This window comes from Molossus molossus, unplaced genomic scaffold, assembly GCF_014108415.1.
Source record: "Molossus molossus isolate mMolMol1 unplaced genomic scaffold, mMolMol1.p scaffold_m16_p_1, whole genome shotgun sequence".
NCBI classification, from domain to species: domain Eukaryota; kingdom Metazoa; phylum Chordata; class Mammalia; order Chiroptera; family Molossidae; genus Molossus; species Molossus molossus.
In genome coordinates, this window is record NW_023425344.1 from 36,114,625 (window position 1) to 36,131,477 (window position 16,853).

General features: G+C 40.7%; 1 protein-coding gene across 1 annotated transcript in view; it reads left to right on the plus strand.

Annotated features, from left to right (window-relative positions):
• Window positions 1-16,853, plus strand: part of SPATA18 (spermatogenesis associated 18) — a 44,519-nt gene that overhangs the window by 16,066 nt on the left and 11,600 nt on the right. The window contains exons 5-10 of the mRNA XM_036241197.1: window positions 5,780-5,875; window positions 7,381-7,683; window positions 9,328-9,392; window positions 9,507-9,706; window positions 11,347-11,505; window positions 12,620-12,795. Coding sequence (XP_036097090.1) covers window positions 5,780-5,875; window positions 7,381-7,683; window positions 9,328-9,392; window positions 9,507-9,706; window positions 11,347-11,505; window positions 12,620-12,795 — 999 coding nt within the window. The remainder of the gene's footprint in view (window positions 1-5,779; window positions 5,876-7,380; window positions 7,684-9,327; window positions 9,393-9,506; window positions 9,707-11,346; window positions 11,506-12,619; window positions 12,796-16,853) is intronic.

Genomic DNA, 16,853 nt, shown 5'->3' on the forward strand with positions numbered 1-16,853 from the left:
GCAAGGGATTCTTTTTTTAACTAGTTCAGGCTTGTGATGGAATAGGGTGTGGCATTCTGCCTTGTTCTCTGATGAGCTTTTGCTCTAAGGAAAACATCTCTACTGATTTAGTTTTGCCTGATTAGAAAAGATAAATTTCTTTCTCAAAATGCATACAACAGATAAGAGTATCAAGATGAAAATCACCTGTTATCTCATCTCTGTTAATATTTTGGTATATTTTACTCCAGACCTTTTTCTTTGTGTGTGTTTTTATGCACCTCCCCACACCCCCATTCATTTTTTAATTGGAACCATCATCAATGAGCAGTTTTATAGTGGCAACAGTCAAAGTTTACAAATGTAAGGTACAAAAAGCATAATTTCTCCAATGTATTTCAACTGATATCAGCTGATTTGGAGGGGGGTGAGGAGGATCCTTACATCTGCCATTTCCTTTCTGGTTTATTTTAGTTCCTTTTGTGTAAATATTCAGTTAATTCCAAGTCTAGACTCTCATTAGGGGCTGTGTTTGCTCTCTCAAGGGGTCTCATTGACCCCTCCTTCCTTACAGTGGCATCCAGGGGTGGAGGGATGATTGCATGCTCTCCTTGTGCTGGAGGAGATGGACTTCGGTCTTGTACTTCCTGCTGGGTTCTTGTTGGCCTCAGATCCCCCTGGCACTAATGTCTCGTGCCGAGGGATGCTGAGTTGTGGCTTGTCTGGTTAGGTCTCCTGGGGAATTTACTAGCCACTGCTGCTGATGACCAGTTCTCTCCATTTGCCTCTCGTTGCTTCGACATATTGCTGGTTCTCTCTTTTATCAGTACCAATAGGAGCCAGGAATTCCTACCTCCTTCTCTTGTCACTATGGCTCTGTAGTTAGCTATAGGGCACCCTGGACTGAGAAAGTATAACCACATGCATTTTTAAACTTTTTATTTGGAAGTAATTTCAAATACAGAAAATTTGCAGGAATAGTACTAAGAACACCCATTATATTCCTTCATAAACCTTTTACCCCATCTGCTTGATCATTTGTGTGTGTTCTCTTTTATCTATAGACATCCTCCAACCCCACCGTCCATTTGAAATTTGCACACAGGAATGTGCTTGCTGCTTTTCTCGGAATTTCCTAGTCTTTTGTTTTGTTTTTGTTATGATCTCACCAGTGGTAATATTCTTTTTTTATTTAAGGTATAAATGATGGAGGCCATACCCCGCCTTCTGTGGTATTCAGCTCTCTCCTGCCCCTCTTACTCCAACTACCTCCCTCTAAAGCCAGGGTGCTACCTGCTGTGGGATGAGTGACCCACCCACTGGTCTAACCTTGTGGAGACCAGTTTGGTTGTGACTCAGTTCCAAAGGTGCCAATTCCAATACGGTGCTGAATGGAGACAGGTCTGCCCAGGTTTGACCCACTCTAGACTAGGGAAGACTGCTCACAATTATGCCTGGCCTCTGGATAGGAGTCTCACTTTCCCGCATTTCCTGTATCCAGTCTATTGGAATATCCAATTGAATCTGCCTCCCAAGCACCCCCACACTTGTCCCTTTCTTTCTATTGTACTACCATTGCCCCAGTTCAAGCTTCTGATACCCCTCACCTCAACTCATTGCCATCCAACTGGTGTCTCTGTTTCTATTCCTGCTCTACTACAGATCATTGCTCACATAGAAAATATAGGTATATTTTTTACTGTATTAAGTCATTGCCCTGCTTAAAAGCTGTGAGTAGCCTTCCCATAATCGGAACCCACCTCTCGCGTCACTGTCCTCCCATGCCAGGCTCCCCGCCCTTGGTCTGCTGTCTTTCTTCCTCACCGTGAGGCCGTTGCCTCTGCTCCTCCAGAAAAGGGCAGGTCTTCTGCTGGCTCTCTGCATAGCTGCCTCTTAAATATCCTTCAAGGTCAGCTGAATGCGACTTTCTCAGAGTCTGTTTGTGACCAGTATACATCAAAGATCTTTTCTTTTCTCCTCCTTAAATTCTCTTTCACAATGATCTAAGACTAGCACTTTCCACAACTTGGAACCTTTAAACATTTGGTTGCATATTTGTGATCCAGTGGACTGGAAACTCCAGAGGGTTGCTGTCTCATATTAATGTTTTGACATGGTTGTACCTTCAGCACCCAGCCTCATGCTTGGTGCATAGTAAATTCTCAATAATTTGCTCAATGAATGAATAAATCCACAACAAAAAACTTAAATAAATGTTCATCTGCTTAGAACAATTCTTGGCACATGAATGTATCTCCCTTTCTTCTCTCTGACATCTAAGGGTACCAAATTAGCATGTATGTTTTCTTATATGTATATGTGCTCACATGTGTATGCCATGTTTTGAGAGAAAATCTACTTTATTCCTGTTTATACTCTTTCATTTCTTCGTCTATTTTGTTCTTTTAATTTTCTACAATTTTCTCTTGATAAAAATGTTCACTTTCCCATATATACTTTTACAATGCTATAACATATTCACATTTAAAAAAAAAATTTATTGTTGAATGTAAAATGTATTACAGATGTTTCACATTTTTCCCCCATTGACCTCCTCCCCACTCGCGCTCCCCTCCCACCTTTTCCCACACTATTGTCTGTGTCCATTGGTTATGCATATAAGTTCTTTGGTTTATCCCCCTCCTCTCAATTCCCTTCCCATTGAGGTTTGTCAGTCTAGTAATGAATTCGTACTTCTTAATCTCTTCACCTTTTTCACCCATTCCCCCAACCCCCCTCCCAACTGGCAACCAATAAAATGTTCTCTGTATCTATGAGAAAGTTTCTGTTCTACCTGTTCATTATGTTTGTAGATTCCATTGTCGATAGATATGTATTCATTGCCATTTTGTTTGTTCATATATTTTATCTTTTTCTTCAAAAAGACCCTTCATCATTTCATATAATAACAGTTTGGTGGTGATGAACTCCTTTAACTTTTTCTTGTCTGGGAAAGTTTTTATATGTCCATTCTAAATGACAGCTTTGCAGGATAGAGTAATCTTGGTTGTAGGTTCTTGGTTTTCATCACTCTGAATATTTCTTGCCACTCCCTTCTGGCCTGCAAAGTTTCTTTTGAGAAATCAGCTGACAGCCTAATGGGAACTCCCTTGTAGGTAACTAGCTGCCTTTCTCTTGCTGCTTTTAAGATTCTCTTTTTGTCTTGAACCTTTTGCATTTTGATGATGATGTGTCTTGGTGTGTGCCTCTTGGGGTTCATCTTGTTTGGGACTCTGTGCTTCCTGGACTTCACCAAGTTAGGAAAGTTTTCTGCCATTATTGTTTCAAACAGGTTTTCAATTTCTTGTTCTCGCTCTTCTCCTTCTGGCACCCCCAAGATGCGAATGTTGGCACGCTTGAAGTTGTCCCAGAGGCTCCTTACACTATCCTCATTGTTTTGGATTCTTTTTTCTTTTTGCTGTTCTGATTGGGCATTTTTTTCTTCCTTATATTCCAAATCGATGGTTTGCTCCTTGGATTTACGTGCTCTATTATTGAAGCTGTGTAAATTATTCTTTATTTCAGTTAATGCCTCCCTCAATTCTAACTGTGTATTCATGATTTCTAACTGGTCCTTTTTTATGCTCTTGAGGCCCTCCCTAAGTTCATTGAGGTTCTCACTAAGTTCATTGAGCATCCTTATAAGCAGTATTTTGAACTCAGCATCTGTTAGTTTGCTTATCTCCATTTCGCTTAGTTCTTTTTTTGGGGTTTTGTTCTGTTCTTTCATTTGGGACCTGTGTCTTTGTCTCCTCATTTTGGCTGCCTCCCTGTGTTTGTTTCAGTGTATTACTTAATGAGAGGTATGGGGCTCGCTGAGACCCGATGCTGCTCGTTTGAAAGAATTTAGGAAAAACCTGAAGTAGGATCCAAGACAGGCCAATCCTATGGTTAAGCAAATGGCAACAGCTTGGTTGGGCCTCAAAGTTGGGTGGGGTGGGGCGGGGCCTCAGGGAGTCAGCAGGGCGGGGCTACCAGTGTGAGCCAGGTTGCTGGAGTCCCAGATATGGTCACTGTCTGCCGCCCCCGGGAAGGGCTCACCAAAGGAACAAAGGCTTCTGACAGCACGTTTGTCCAGGAGAAAGCCCCCTCTCTAGCCCTCGCTCCAGTGCCAAACAACTCAGTTCTTCCTTGTGTGTCTCTGGCGCCCCTCGAGCTGCCTCCCCTCCAAGCTTAGAGGGAGAGAGTCCGATAAGTCCGTGTGTGGGCCCTTTAAGGAGCTGCCTGGGGCTCCAGCCACTTCAGCTTCCCTGAGCCTCAGTTTCCACTGGTTTTTCCAGCTAGAAGTTATGGGGATTCTCTTCCTGGCACTGGAACACTGAGTGGGGCACCTGGTGTGGGACGGGGACCCCTCAGTCCTCAGGAAGGACCTTCCCAGCCGAGGTGTCCTCCTTATTTTTATCCGCCACACGTGGGTGTGGGACCAGCCTTTCCGCCTCCGCCCCTCCTACCAGTCTGGATGTGGCTGCTGCTTTAATTCCATAGTTGTAGGACTTCCATTCAGCTTGATTTCAGGCAGTTTTGAATGATGGTTGTTCTGTAGTTTAGTTGTAACTTTGATGTGGTTGTGGGAGGACGCGATACCGCGTTTACCTACGCTGACATCTTCCATATTCACATTTGAATTAGATTACAACAATTCCCTTTCAACCTCCAGTAAGCCTATTGTGAAGTTATTGCTACTATGGCTTTGTTTTAGACTTTAGACATTTCTTTCATTCATTTTCAGTTTTTTAAAAATCTACTATGTGACCAGCATCGTTTTAGGTGCTGGGGATAAAGAGTTGAATAAAATAAAATATTTGCCCTCAGTTAGTTCACAGTGTGTTTGTAATGAGATGTAAGTGTGAGCTGAGTGTTGGAGGAGCTCAGGCGAAGGGTAGATGACCTTGCTTGAGAGTCAAGGGGATGTAGAGTGGCTCTGGAAGGATGTGGACACTGGTGTGAGTTTACATAGCAGTTGCTCTTGCTTAGCCTTAGGACTACATTGATGAAAGAGCCTGCTGTTCCAGGGAAGTAGGGTCAGCTAAGTCAAGAAACCTTTGCCAACCTATGATCTCTCACTACACTAGCACAGCTTAATTGAGAACCATTGGTCTTCATCCACTGTCATCCAGCACATTCCCTTTTCCTTTTAAGTTTAGACAGACTTAAAGAAATAGTATCCTTCACTATGATTTGCCCACACTGGTAAAGTCATTAAAACTAACACCTATGCAGAAAACTCAGGAAACTCGGCTTTAATAAGTGATGGAAGTCAGAGGCAGGAAGACACGAAATAGTTGGTAGTCAAGTGTAATTGTGGAGGACTTTATAATGAGCAAGTAATTTATTTTATATTTAGGAAGTCTGGGAAAATTAAGTCAAATTCAACTTTACTGTGCAAAGTAATCAGAATAGTAGTAGTATATTGCAGATAAATGAAGATTTTATAGAGCGAGGCAACCTGGGGACTTGATGTAATTAGAGCAGATGAATTAGGAGGCTGAGAAGGAGAAATGAATGAGTTTCTTTTTCCTTTACATTTTGATATTAATAATTATTACATAGTTTTTAGGGGGTAGTAGTTTTATAATTTTTCTGTGTTTGACCCTGAGAAAGGATGCTAGCATGTTTTCGCATATAAGTGCATTACAATAGTTGCAATATCATCTGATTGAATGCAGATGTATTATAATTTGATTTTGTTTATGTCAAATTTATATCATATGCCAAAAGTTCCTGAGAGAGAATCTATGCCTTGATTTAGAAAGTCTGCCAATTTTGGAAAATCTGTTTTAGTTACTGATTTCTCTTACAGTCTGCCTGAAACTGCAAAGACTCTTGAAGCAACCAAGAACAGATCGGCCATATCCCTTTTGGCTGCAGAGGAGGAAATAAATCAGCTAAGAAAGCAGTAAGGAAAAAAAAAAAAAAAATGACAGGATTATTGCAGCCTGCTGATTAATCTTTGAATTTAACTTTTTTGGTGTTCCATTACAATATGAAAGATTCTGTTCACAATCAAAGAGGAGAGGGAACAATATTTTTATTAGTGTTTTATATGTTTTTTTTATTACAAAAATATTACCTATCTACTAGAGAGAATTTTCGAAGTACAGTGTAGTATAAACTAAAAACCCTTTCATAATTCCAGAACCAGTTACTGTTGCCATTTGACATTTCTTCCAATTCATACATTAGAAATAGAGTTAAGACTACAAAATAAGTATAAGTTTACAATTTTGGAGCCCATTTTTCAGTTAACATTGTTTTTCTCTAATACTAATAAAAAACCACTTAGTTTTGAATAGGTGTGTCATGTTCCATCATTTGGGTGTTTCCCTAACATGGACTATTTACTTTGATACCAGTTTTCAACATTGGAAGTAACGTTGTGATGATTGTCGTGGCAAATCTGAGTTTAAATTTCAGATTATTCTCTAAAGATAAATTTCTAGAAGAGGAAAATAAACACTGATTCTTTAAGGTTGTATACCTTCCTTGATTTTCATTTTGATATCCCAAAGAGCAAGTAGAAATTGTATTAAAATGCATAGATATAAATATATAAGTATAATTCTATTGCCTTCACACATGTTCCAATTGCTCTGATTTCTTCAGGAATACCCCTAAATTTTAGCGTGGAGCACCGTCCTATTTTCCACTTCTATCATTTTAATCTCTTATTCCTATTTGATATACCTTCTTAAATGCATTGATCACATTACTCAGTGATTCTGTTCTTAACTATTTCTAGCGCAGCTTTTAATTCTGCTGTTACATTTCTAGCTTCTCTACATCCTTCTCAATCTTACCCCTTACCTTTTCATCTTGCATCATGGTCATTTTCATCACAGCTGTCCTCTTCTTATGACTTTTGCTCCTGTTTTATGATGGCCATGCATCTTTGTGAGGATGCCTATTTTATTTCTGAAGCTTCGTTTGTTTCTGTAATGCATTATTTTTGTAGATCCACACTTCCACTGAATGTAGATGTTTTTCAGTTTCCATTGTGGTTTCTCCCCATAGTCCATCTTCAGAGAAACATCTTTGCCCAGCTTCTGGACTAGGTATAAGAGGTCAAATACTCCTAGAATTTTGTGCATTTACTATCAGTCCCATCTAGAACAATATGACTACAGACCCACTCTGCTTTTGTGAGGGGATCTGCATACCTTTGTTTTCTTTAGGAGCCTTTTCCAGTGCAAGCTGTAGACAGGGAGGGCCTCTAACCCTGGCAAGTGTCCTCTTTGCTAATTTGTGTTTGTTCCTCTTTATCTCCATTCGAGTTTTCCTGTGCAATAATGGCATATGAAGTAGACTAGCCTCTGTTTTAAGTATGCCAGTTGTTGCTTTTTACCTTTTCTCCTTCCCTCCCTTTCTTTACTTAAAAAAATTATTATTATTTTTTCTGTTTAGGCTTAAATCTCTTCAAGCCCAGGAGGAGTCCCGCCACAGAAACTCAGTTCACAGAAACTCTGTGCGTAGGAGCACAGAGCAGCGCAGTTCAGAGTCTAGAAGCTCGGAGCCCAGGACCTCGGAGCCCAGGACCTCGGAGCCCAGGCGATCAGATCACCGCAACTCTGAGAAACGCTTTGTCTCCGTCAAGATCGGCTCAGACAGGTGTGACTCAGATGTGATATCTGATTATGAGAAACAGCTCCAAACACTGAAGGACGAGATCGCTGTTCTGTGCGCTGAAAGATCTGCTCTTCAAGGAAGGTCTGGCACATTCTCACAGATCTTTCCATTTAAGTTCTTTTTGGTAGTGATAAAAGCCTGGCTTGGGAAGCCAAATGACGTCCTTGAAACCAAACCCCAACAACAACATGGGAAACTGAATGTAAAGTGTTTTCTCTAGCTGCACCCTTCAGAGAGAGAGAAACCACCTCCTGGATTGCCAATACTTGGGCACTAATTGATTTTGGGCTGACACTGAAGCTTAGAGAATGAGCCTGAGGTATGAGGAAGGGGAGTTCTTTGGCTTGACACCATTTGAGTGGGCTTGTAAGGCAAGTGGTGTTACCCATATTGGAAGAACGTTCCATGATATGAGGGTTCTGTTCTCTTAAGGCCTAAGATCCCCTCTCTGGAGATGACCGACTGCCATTTTACTGTAGGGTGTTTCCTTTTCATTGCTTTGTTTGATGAAGGTGTAGGTAAGCATTTTTATGAAAACCCTTTCTATTGATGGACAGACGTTAAGACAGGTCATTCAGACAGTGTTGAGTGAAGACAAGGTAGGATGTTTCTCTTTGGAGTCGTTACATTCTCCTTGTTCTTTCTACCCCCCTACCCCCGCGGAACAATAACAAGCCCTGAATCAAGTTATTAAAGCCACCCCCGTGTGCGGTCCCCATTCCCCTAAATGTCAGCTTAGTCTTTCATTTTTGGGAATCACTCCTTCAGTGTGCTGCTGCTAGCTTGTACTGGCTCTAAGAAAGCATTCTGGGCATTTCTGCCTAACTTTGAGTTTAGCGATGTCACATTAGTGGCTTGAGATTGACCATAGTTTGAGTATTTGTTGCACCATTGAAATTGACAAATACTATTAATGAGGGCTCCCCACGCCCTTCAGAATTCACTTTGCACTCCCTTTTGCCCCATAGTTTCTTCTACAAAATTTCTTTTCTTATGGGGGTGAGGAGGGAGGGGGGCATTGCCTTTGGGCTAGCTAGTCTGATAATTTCCATTGTACTTGGTAACTATAAAGGTTTTACTGATACGGTGCTTTCCAATTCGCCAAGGACTTCCACATGTATTAGATCACTTGATCTTCCATTCGCACTCCACCCTGAAATAGAACAAAAATGATGTAGGTGAAAAATGGGCTCTGGAGAGGAGAAGTTATTTCAGTCACTCCTGCTGCAGTAAGGTGGTGGCGCCGGAAATACAACACATCTTTCTCATTGTTCAGTGTTCATCTCATTTCATACCACAAGGCTCACCAAGGTTGGGGGATGAAATAAAGAAAATCTGAGTTCTTAACTCTGGCTCTTACTAGCTGTGTTACTCCAGGATAGCCAGTGAACTTCTCTGAGCTGCGGGTTTCTCATCTGTAAAATGGCCCACAATCAATGCTGCGGTCACAGGGCTGCTCGAAGGATAGACTGAGGTGCTCAGTGAGTGAGTGCTGTATCAACTCTAATTCACCGGGCAGATAGCCTTGTTTCATGGTTGTGGTCACATCTGAGGGAGACAGTGCCTCTGGCAGGCCTAGTGGGGAAGTTCGTGGAGGCAGCTGCTGTCGGCCTTGCGCCCATGGCTCCCGAGTATCATTTGCAGTTGGTGTGGGGAGAAGCAGAGGCCGACAAGGACAGATGAGTGATTCAGAGTGCTTCCCTGCTGATTCTTGCTCACCAACAGGTCCACCAGGAGCCAGTCTCCTAGCCCTGCCCCTCGCAGCCCCAGCCGCAGCCGCAGCCGCACCCGCACCCAGAGCCGCAATGTCAGCCGCAGTGGCAGCCGCAATGGCAGCCGCAATGGCAGTCGCAGTCGCAGCCGCAGCCGCAGCCGCAGCCGCAGCCGCAGCCGCAGCCGGTCAGGCAGCCCCTCCAACGCAATGGTGAAGATCAGGACGCCGTCCCCGAACCGCGCCAAATTGTCCAGCGCGGCACGCAAGGCTGCCCTCCTGTCCCGGTTCGGCGATGCCTATTCCCAGGCCCGCCTGGATGCGCAGTGCTTGCTGCGGCAATGCATGGACAACGCCGAGTCCGTGCAGCGGATCATCTACATCGCCACAGTGGTATGTGACACTCCGCTGCGCTCCAGAGCTCCTTGGGCACAGCGGGGGACAGCAGTTCGGTAAACTGAACAGTGCAGCTTAAAAGGACTGGTAGATCCTGCAAGAGGGTGGGATTTCTCTTCCTTCCTCCCTCCCTCCCTCCCTCCCTCCATTGCAAGTATTTGCAAGGAATCATTTTTCACAATCAGTAACTATTCGTATGTATTAATATTGATATTGACCAGACATTTGTTGAAGTATTTGTCACTGTAGGACAATCTGTAATGGGTATGTAACTTAGTTGATTTGCATGGAATCTTCTAAATGGGAATAGATACACCAGTGGATATATTATTGCTAACGGCTATCATTTGATTTCCTTCCATTCTTAGAAAAATTAGAAGAGTAGTTACCAAAACTGCTAACATATCAGCTACTTGAATATGACAGATTAAAAAGTGTTCATATATAGTCCTTAATTCCCCAAAATGGGTCTGTTCCTTTGGTACTGTATTGAGATACAGAGTCCATTATGAGAACAGTTAAATATTAAATACAACAGGACATTGGTATGAAAGCGGAATGATCAGAATCTACTGAATTTTATCATATACTTATTAATTTATGCCAGGAGTTAACAAACTCGGACCTGTGGGCTATATCTGGCTGTGACCTGTATTCTAAGAAATATACCACCCGAGAGCTAACTTTATAAGAATAGTTTTACATTTTTAAAAGGTTGTAAAAAAAATGTGACAAAGACAGTATGTGACCAGTAAAGCCTAAAACATGTACTATCTGGCTCTTTACAGAAAAACATTTGCCAGTCCCCAGTCCTTGGTTTGAGAATTGCTTACTGAGTTGGGTAAAGTTCGTGAATAGGAGGCCATGTCTTTCATGATTATCTAAGTGTTCCCAGTGCTGACTATGTAACAGGCATTTAATACATAGTTGTTGAATTAATATATGCCAGGAAACATGGCCAGCACTTGATATGTGTCTATGTATAACAAATACTAAATTGATAATTTTCTTTTATTTCTTGACCAGTAATATGGTGCTACTGTGGGAGCATAGCATCAGCTAGCATTTTTCTTTTCTTTTTTTTTATCCTCACCGAGGACATTTTTGCACTTATTTTCAGATAGAGTGGGAGGGAGAGAGGGGGGAAGAGAGAGAGAGGAAGACATCAATGTGAGAGAGACACATTGACTGGTTGCCTCCCACACAACCCCAACAGGGGCCAGGGACAAACTGCAATCGAGGTACGTGCCCTTAGCAGGAACCGAACCTGGGACTCGTCCATGGGCCGACGCTCTAACCACTGAGCCAAACCGGCCAGGGCAGCATTTTTCAAGTATTTATGTAACCACAGATGATTTCTTTCCTTGAACTTCTGTACTGTCCTGCACTCTGTATTACCAGAAAAATGGTCCACTGTCTTAAAATTAGTGAATGTGGATAGTGATGTAGGTATTTATGCACTTTTAAACATTGAGATATATACTTTCTCCCAGATTAAAGATAGTTTTGACCAACTGTGTTTAGTCATCAGAAGACCTATATGATGTTGACTTTTTGATGAATTTTTTCATTCCTTGCTTTGGACCTCTTTGCCCCCTCCTCTCACCAAATAAATTTGCTGCAATTTTTATGTGCAGGAAGCATTCCATGTAGCTAAAATGGCATTCAGACATTTCAAGATCCGTGTAAGGAAATCTTTGACACCGTCTTATGTGGGGTCGAATGACTTTGAGGATGCCGTCTCGGATTATATCATTTGTCATCTTGATCTGTATGATTCCCAAAGCAGTGTCAACGTAAGTGTTGGGTCTCTTATTGGGGCTGGTTTGCTGCTAATAATGTTTACACTGACTTCCAATAGCTCAGAAACCTAGTCAGTGCTTCTTCTATGTATGGAAGAGCAGAAATGAGCAGCATTCAATTTACTTTGTAGACCAGTCAATATTGGCTGTTTCTTTCTTAGACGTGGATGGGGGAAAATATTCTGAGCTTTATAGTTTTATTCTTTAGATCAGTTCTTTTCAGTCAGTGTGCCATGACATACTGGTGTGCCGAAAGAATTTTTAAAACATGAAATACCTGACTATTTAGTCAGGGGCATTGACTTCTTTTCTCTTAGTTTGTCAAATTGAAAAAATGACAACAGCCAACACAACAATAGCTGTCCAATGTGAATGAATCAAAATTATACCTATATTTTTTGTCAGATCTGCAAAATATATATTTTTGGTGTACTGCAGAATTTTAGTAATTAGTTTGTGTGCCATGAGGTGAAAAAGGCTGAAAATTACTGCCTTAGATGGGTCCTTAAGATTGGAAGATAGGACATCATAGTGCTTAAGATTTTGGGAAAGATAGGTGTGGATTTGCATCCTGGCTCTGCCACTTACTAGCCGTGTGACCTGCACATTTACTTAGCCTCTCTGTTCTTTAGTTTTCTAATCTTTAAATGGGAAATGCAAAAGTCATGACCCCATAGAGTTCTTGAGAGGATTAAATAAAAGAGAGCAGATAATTTACTTAGCACAAGACCCAGCACATAGTAAACTCTCAATAAAAGCGAGCTATTATAAATGTTATTGTTTAGATTATGAACAAGTCAGAGTTCTGTGTTGGCATGTCATATAACTTGCTCAGAATTAAAAAAAAAAAGGAAAATAAATAAAAGCTACAAAGGGTTGGTTCCTTAGTTTTCTTTTGAGACTCTCCTAATTTTTAGTGTGTCATTTGTACCGTCTTCCCTCCTTCTCTATCAATGGGGCCCCCTCCTTCTGGTACAGGCACTCCTCTAGTTTAACTTGCTTTTGTGCATTTTCTTTTTCCACGTCCATCAGTCATAATGTCCTTAGGATTGCCAGCGTTTCTGGTCACAGGTCAGTAACAAGGTGATACCATCTTTCTGTTTTTCAGGATGTGATTCGAGCCATGAATGTCAATCCTAAGATTTCATTCCCTCCGGAAGTTGATTTTTGCCTCCTCAGTAACTTCATCCAGGAGATCTGTTGCATTGCCTTTGCAATGCAGACTTTAGAGCCACCTCTAGATATTGCATTTGGGGCTGATGGAGAAATTTTTAATGATTGCAAGTAAGAGACATAGGAGCAGAAGCTAAGGAATATAAATAAGTGATCTTGTCTGTATTTCCTGTGAATAATGTAGGAGAAAGAACACTGGGTGGGGAAATCAACAGATTCAACCTAATTTCCAGGTCCTGCCATATCCTTTTGTGTTACTATGGGACAGGGCCCTCTCATGGGATCATTCTCCTTCTCAGTCAAATGTAATTCAGAGGAGATGATATGATTTTCATTGATCATATTGATCTTGGGGAGAATTAATAAGTACCTGGCACCTGTCTGGAATATTTTAAAAGAAAGATGCTATATAACTACAAAACTGTATTACTTTTTATTGTTTAAAAATCTTTTTTTTTTTTTTAATCCTCACCCGAGGGTATTTTTCCATTTTTTGTACAGATAGAATGGGAGGGAGAGAGAGGAAGGGAGAGAGAGAGAGAAACATCGATGTGAAGGGACACATCGAGTGGCTGCTACCCGCACGACCAACCAGGGCCGGGGACAAACTGCAACCGAAGTACATGCCCTTAGCGGGAACCGAACCCGGATCTCTCCCGACCGCAGGCCGACGCTCTAACCGCTGAGCCAAACTGGCCAGGGCTATTGTTTAAAAATCTTTTATTGAGGTATAATTGACATATAACTTTATATTAGTTTCAGGTGTACAGCATGATATTTGTATGTATTGCAAAATGATCACCCCAATAAGTCTAGTGAATATCCGTCACCATACATAATTACAACATTTTCTTTCTTGTGCTGAGAATGTTTAAGATTTACTCTTTTAGCAATTTTCAAATATGCAATACCGTATTATTAACTATTGTCACCATTCTGTACATTAACTCTTCTGACTTAATTATTTCATAACTGAAAGTTTGTATCTTTTGACCTCCTTAAACCATTTTTCCCACCCCCCCCACACTTCTGGCAACCACCAATCTGTTTTTTTTTTTTTAATTTTATTTTTGTTACAGATGTTTCTCCTTTTTTACTCGATTGAAATCCTCCTCCCCATCCACCCAACCCCGTCCCTGGCTTTGTTGTCCATGTCCATTGGTTATATGTATATGCATATAACTTCTGTGGTTTATCTCTTCCCTCCCCCCACCACCTCCTCTTCTGAGGGTTGTCAGTGTGTACTGACACGTCTCCGGGTGTACCCTATTCCTCAGACTGTTAGGTTCATTATATTCCACAAATAAGTGACATCATGTGGTATTTGTCTTTTTCTACTTGGCTTGTTTCACTTAGGATAATACTTTCCAGGTCCCTCCATGTCGTCTCAAAGGACAAGAGATCTTTCTTTCATACAGCTGCATAGTACTCCATTGTGTATATGTACCACTGCTTTTTTATCCATTTGTCTACTGAGGGACACTTGGGCTGTTTCCAGATCTTAGCTATTGTAAATAGTGCTGCTATAAACATGGGGGTACATATATTCTTTCTGATTGGTGTTTCAGGCTTCTTAGGGTATATTCCTAGAAGTGGGATCACTGGGTCAAATGGCAGTTCCATTTTTAATGTTTTGAGGTAACACCATATTGTTTTCCATAGTGGCTGCACCAGTCTGCATTCCCACCAGCAGTGTACTAGGGTCTCCTTTTCTCCACACCCTCACCAACACTTGTTGTTTGATGATTTGTTGATGGCGGCCATTCTGACAGGTGTGAAGTGATACCTCATTGTTGTTTTAATTTGCATCTCTCATGATGTTGAGCATTTCTTCATATGTCTCTTGTCCATTTGTATGTCCTGTTTAGAGAGGTGTCCATTCAGCTCCTCTGCCCATTTTTTAATTGAGTTCTTTGTCTTCCTCTTGTTGAGTTGTATGATTACCCTATATATTTTGGCAATTAACCCCTTATCTGATGTATCATTGGCAATGATGCTCTCCCATACGGTGGGTTGCCTTTCCATTTTGATGGTTGTTTCTTTTGCTATGCAGAAGCTTTTTAGTTTGATGTAGTCCCATGTGTTTATTTTTTCCTTTGTTTCTGTTGCCTTAGATGATGTATCAGTGAAAATTCTGCTGCGTATCATGTCCGAAATTTTGCTGTCTACATTTTCTTCTAGAATTTTTATGGATTCACGGGTCACATTTAAGTCTTTTATCCATTTTGAGTTTATTTTTGTGTATGGTGTAAGTTGATGGTCTAGTTTCATTTTTTTGCATGTAGCTGTCCAATTTTCCCAACACCTTTTATTAAAGAGACTGTCTTTTCTTCATTGTATGCTCTTGCCTCCTTTGTCAAATATTAATTGAGCATAATGTCTTGCGTCAATATCTGGGTTCTCTGTTCTGTTCCACTGGTCTATCTGCTTGTTCTTGGGCCAGTACCAGGCTGTTTTGAATACAGTAGCTTTGTAGTATAACCTGATCTGGTATTGTGATCCCACCTACTTTGTCCTTCTTTTCAAGATTGCTGTGGCTATTCAGGGTCTTTTTTGGTTCCATATAAACTTTTGAAGTATTTGTTCTAGTTCTGTGAAATACGTCATTGGTATTTTGATGGGGATTGCAATGAATCTATAGATAACTTTGGGCATTATGGACATTTTAATGATGTTAATTCTTCCAATCCATGAACAAGGTATGTGCTTCCACTTTTTTATATCTTCCTCTATTTCTTTGTCAATGTCCTGTAGTTTTCTGCAAATAAGTCTTTTACTTCTTTGGTTAAGTTTATTTCTAGGAATCTTTTTTTTTTTTTTTTTGTACGTGCCCCTAGCGGGGACCGAACCCGGGACTCTCTGGTCCACAGGCCAATGCTCCAACTGCTGAGCCAAACCGTCCAGGGCTATTCCTAGGAATCTTAATTTTTTTGCTGCGATGATAAATGGGATTGTTTTTTGAGTTTCTCTTTCTGTGTGTTCATCATTGATGTAAAAGAATGCCATCAATTTCTTGACGTTAATTTTGTATCCTGCTACTTTGCCAAATTCATGTATTAAGTCTAGTAGGCTGTTGATGGAGTCTTTAGCGTTTTCTATGTATAATATCATGTCATCTGCAAATAATGACAGTTTCACTTCCTCCTTTCCAATTTAGATTCCTTTTATTTTTTCTTCATGTCTGATTGCTGTGGCTAAGACTTCCAGTACTATGTTAAATAAGAGTAGCAAAAGTGGGCATCCCTGTCTTGTTCCTGTTCTTAAGGGAAATGCTTTATTTTCTGCCCATTGAGTATGATGTTGGCTGTAGGTCATTCATATATGGCCTTCATTATGTTGAGATATGATCCCTCTATTCCCACATTGCTGAGCGTTTTTATCAGAAATGAATGTTGGATTTTGTGGAATGTTTTTTCAGCCTCTATTGATATGATCATATGATCATGTAGTTTTAATTCTTCATTTTATTTATTTGGTGTATCACATTTATTGATTTGCAGATATTGTACCAGCCTTGCATCCCTGGGATGAATCCCACTTGGTCATGGTGAATAATTATTTTGAGGTATTGCTGGATTCTATTTACTAGTATTTTGGCATCTATGTTCATCAGGGACATTGGCCTATAGTTTTCTTTCTTTGTAGTGTCTTTTTCTGGTTTTGGAATTAGAATTATGCTGTCCTCATAAAACAAGTTTGGAAGTCTTCCTTCTTCTTGAATTTTTTGAAATAGTTTGAGGAGAATGGGTGTTAGTTCTTTTTTGAATGTTTGGTAAAACTCCCCAACATGGATGGTGAAGCCATCCGAGCCTGAGCTTTTGTTTGCTGGGAGAGTCTTGATTACCTCTTCAATTTTCTTAGTTGTTATTGGTCTGTTCAAGTTTTCTATCTCTTCCTGGTTCAGTTTTGGGAGACTATGTGTTTTTAGAAATTTGTCCATTTCGCTTAGATTCGAATTTGTTGCCATATAATTGTTCATAGTAGTTGTCAACGATCTTTTATATTTCTGTGGTGTCAGTTGTTACTTCTCCTCTTTCATTTCTGATTTTGTGTATTTGGGTTCTCTCTCTCTGTTTCTTGGTGAGTCCAGCTAGGGTCCATTAAGCTAGTTTATCTTTTTGAAAAACCAGCTCTTTGTTTCATTGATCCTTTGAATTGTTTTTTTGGTC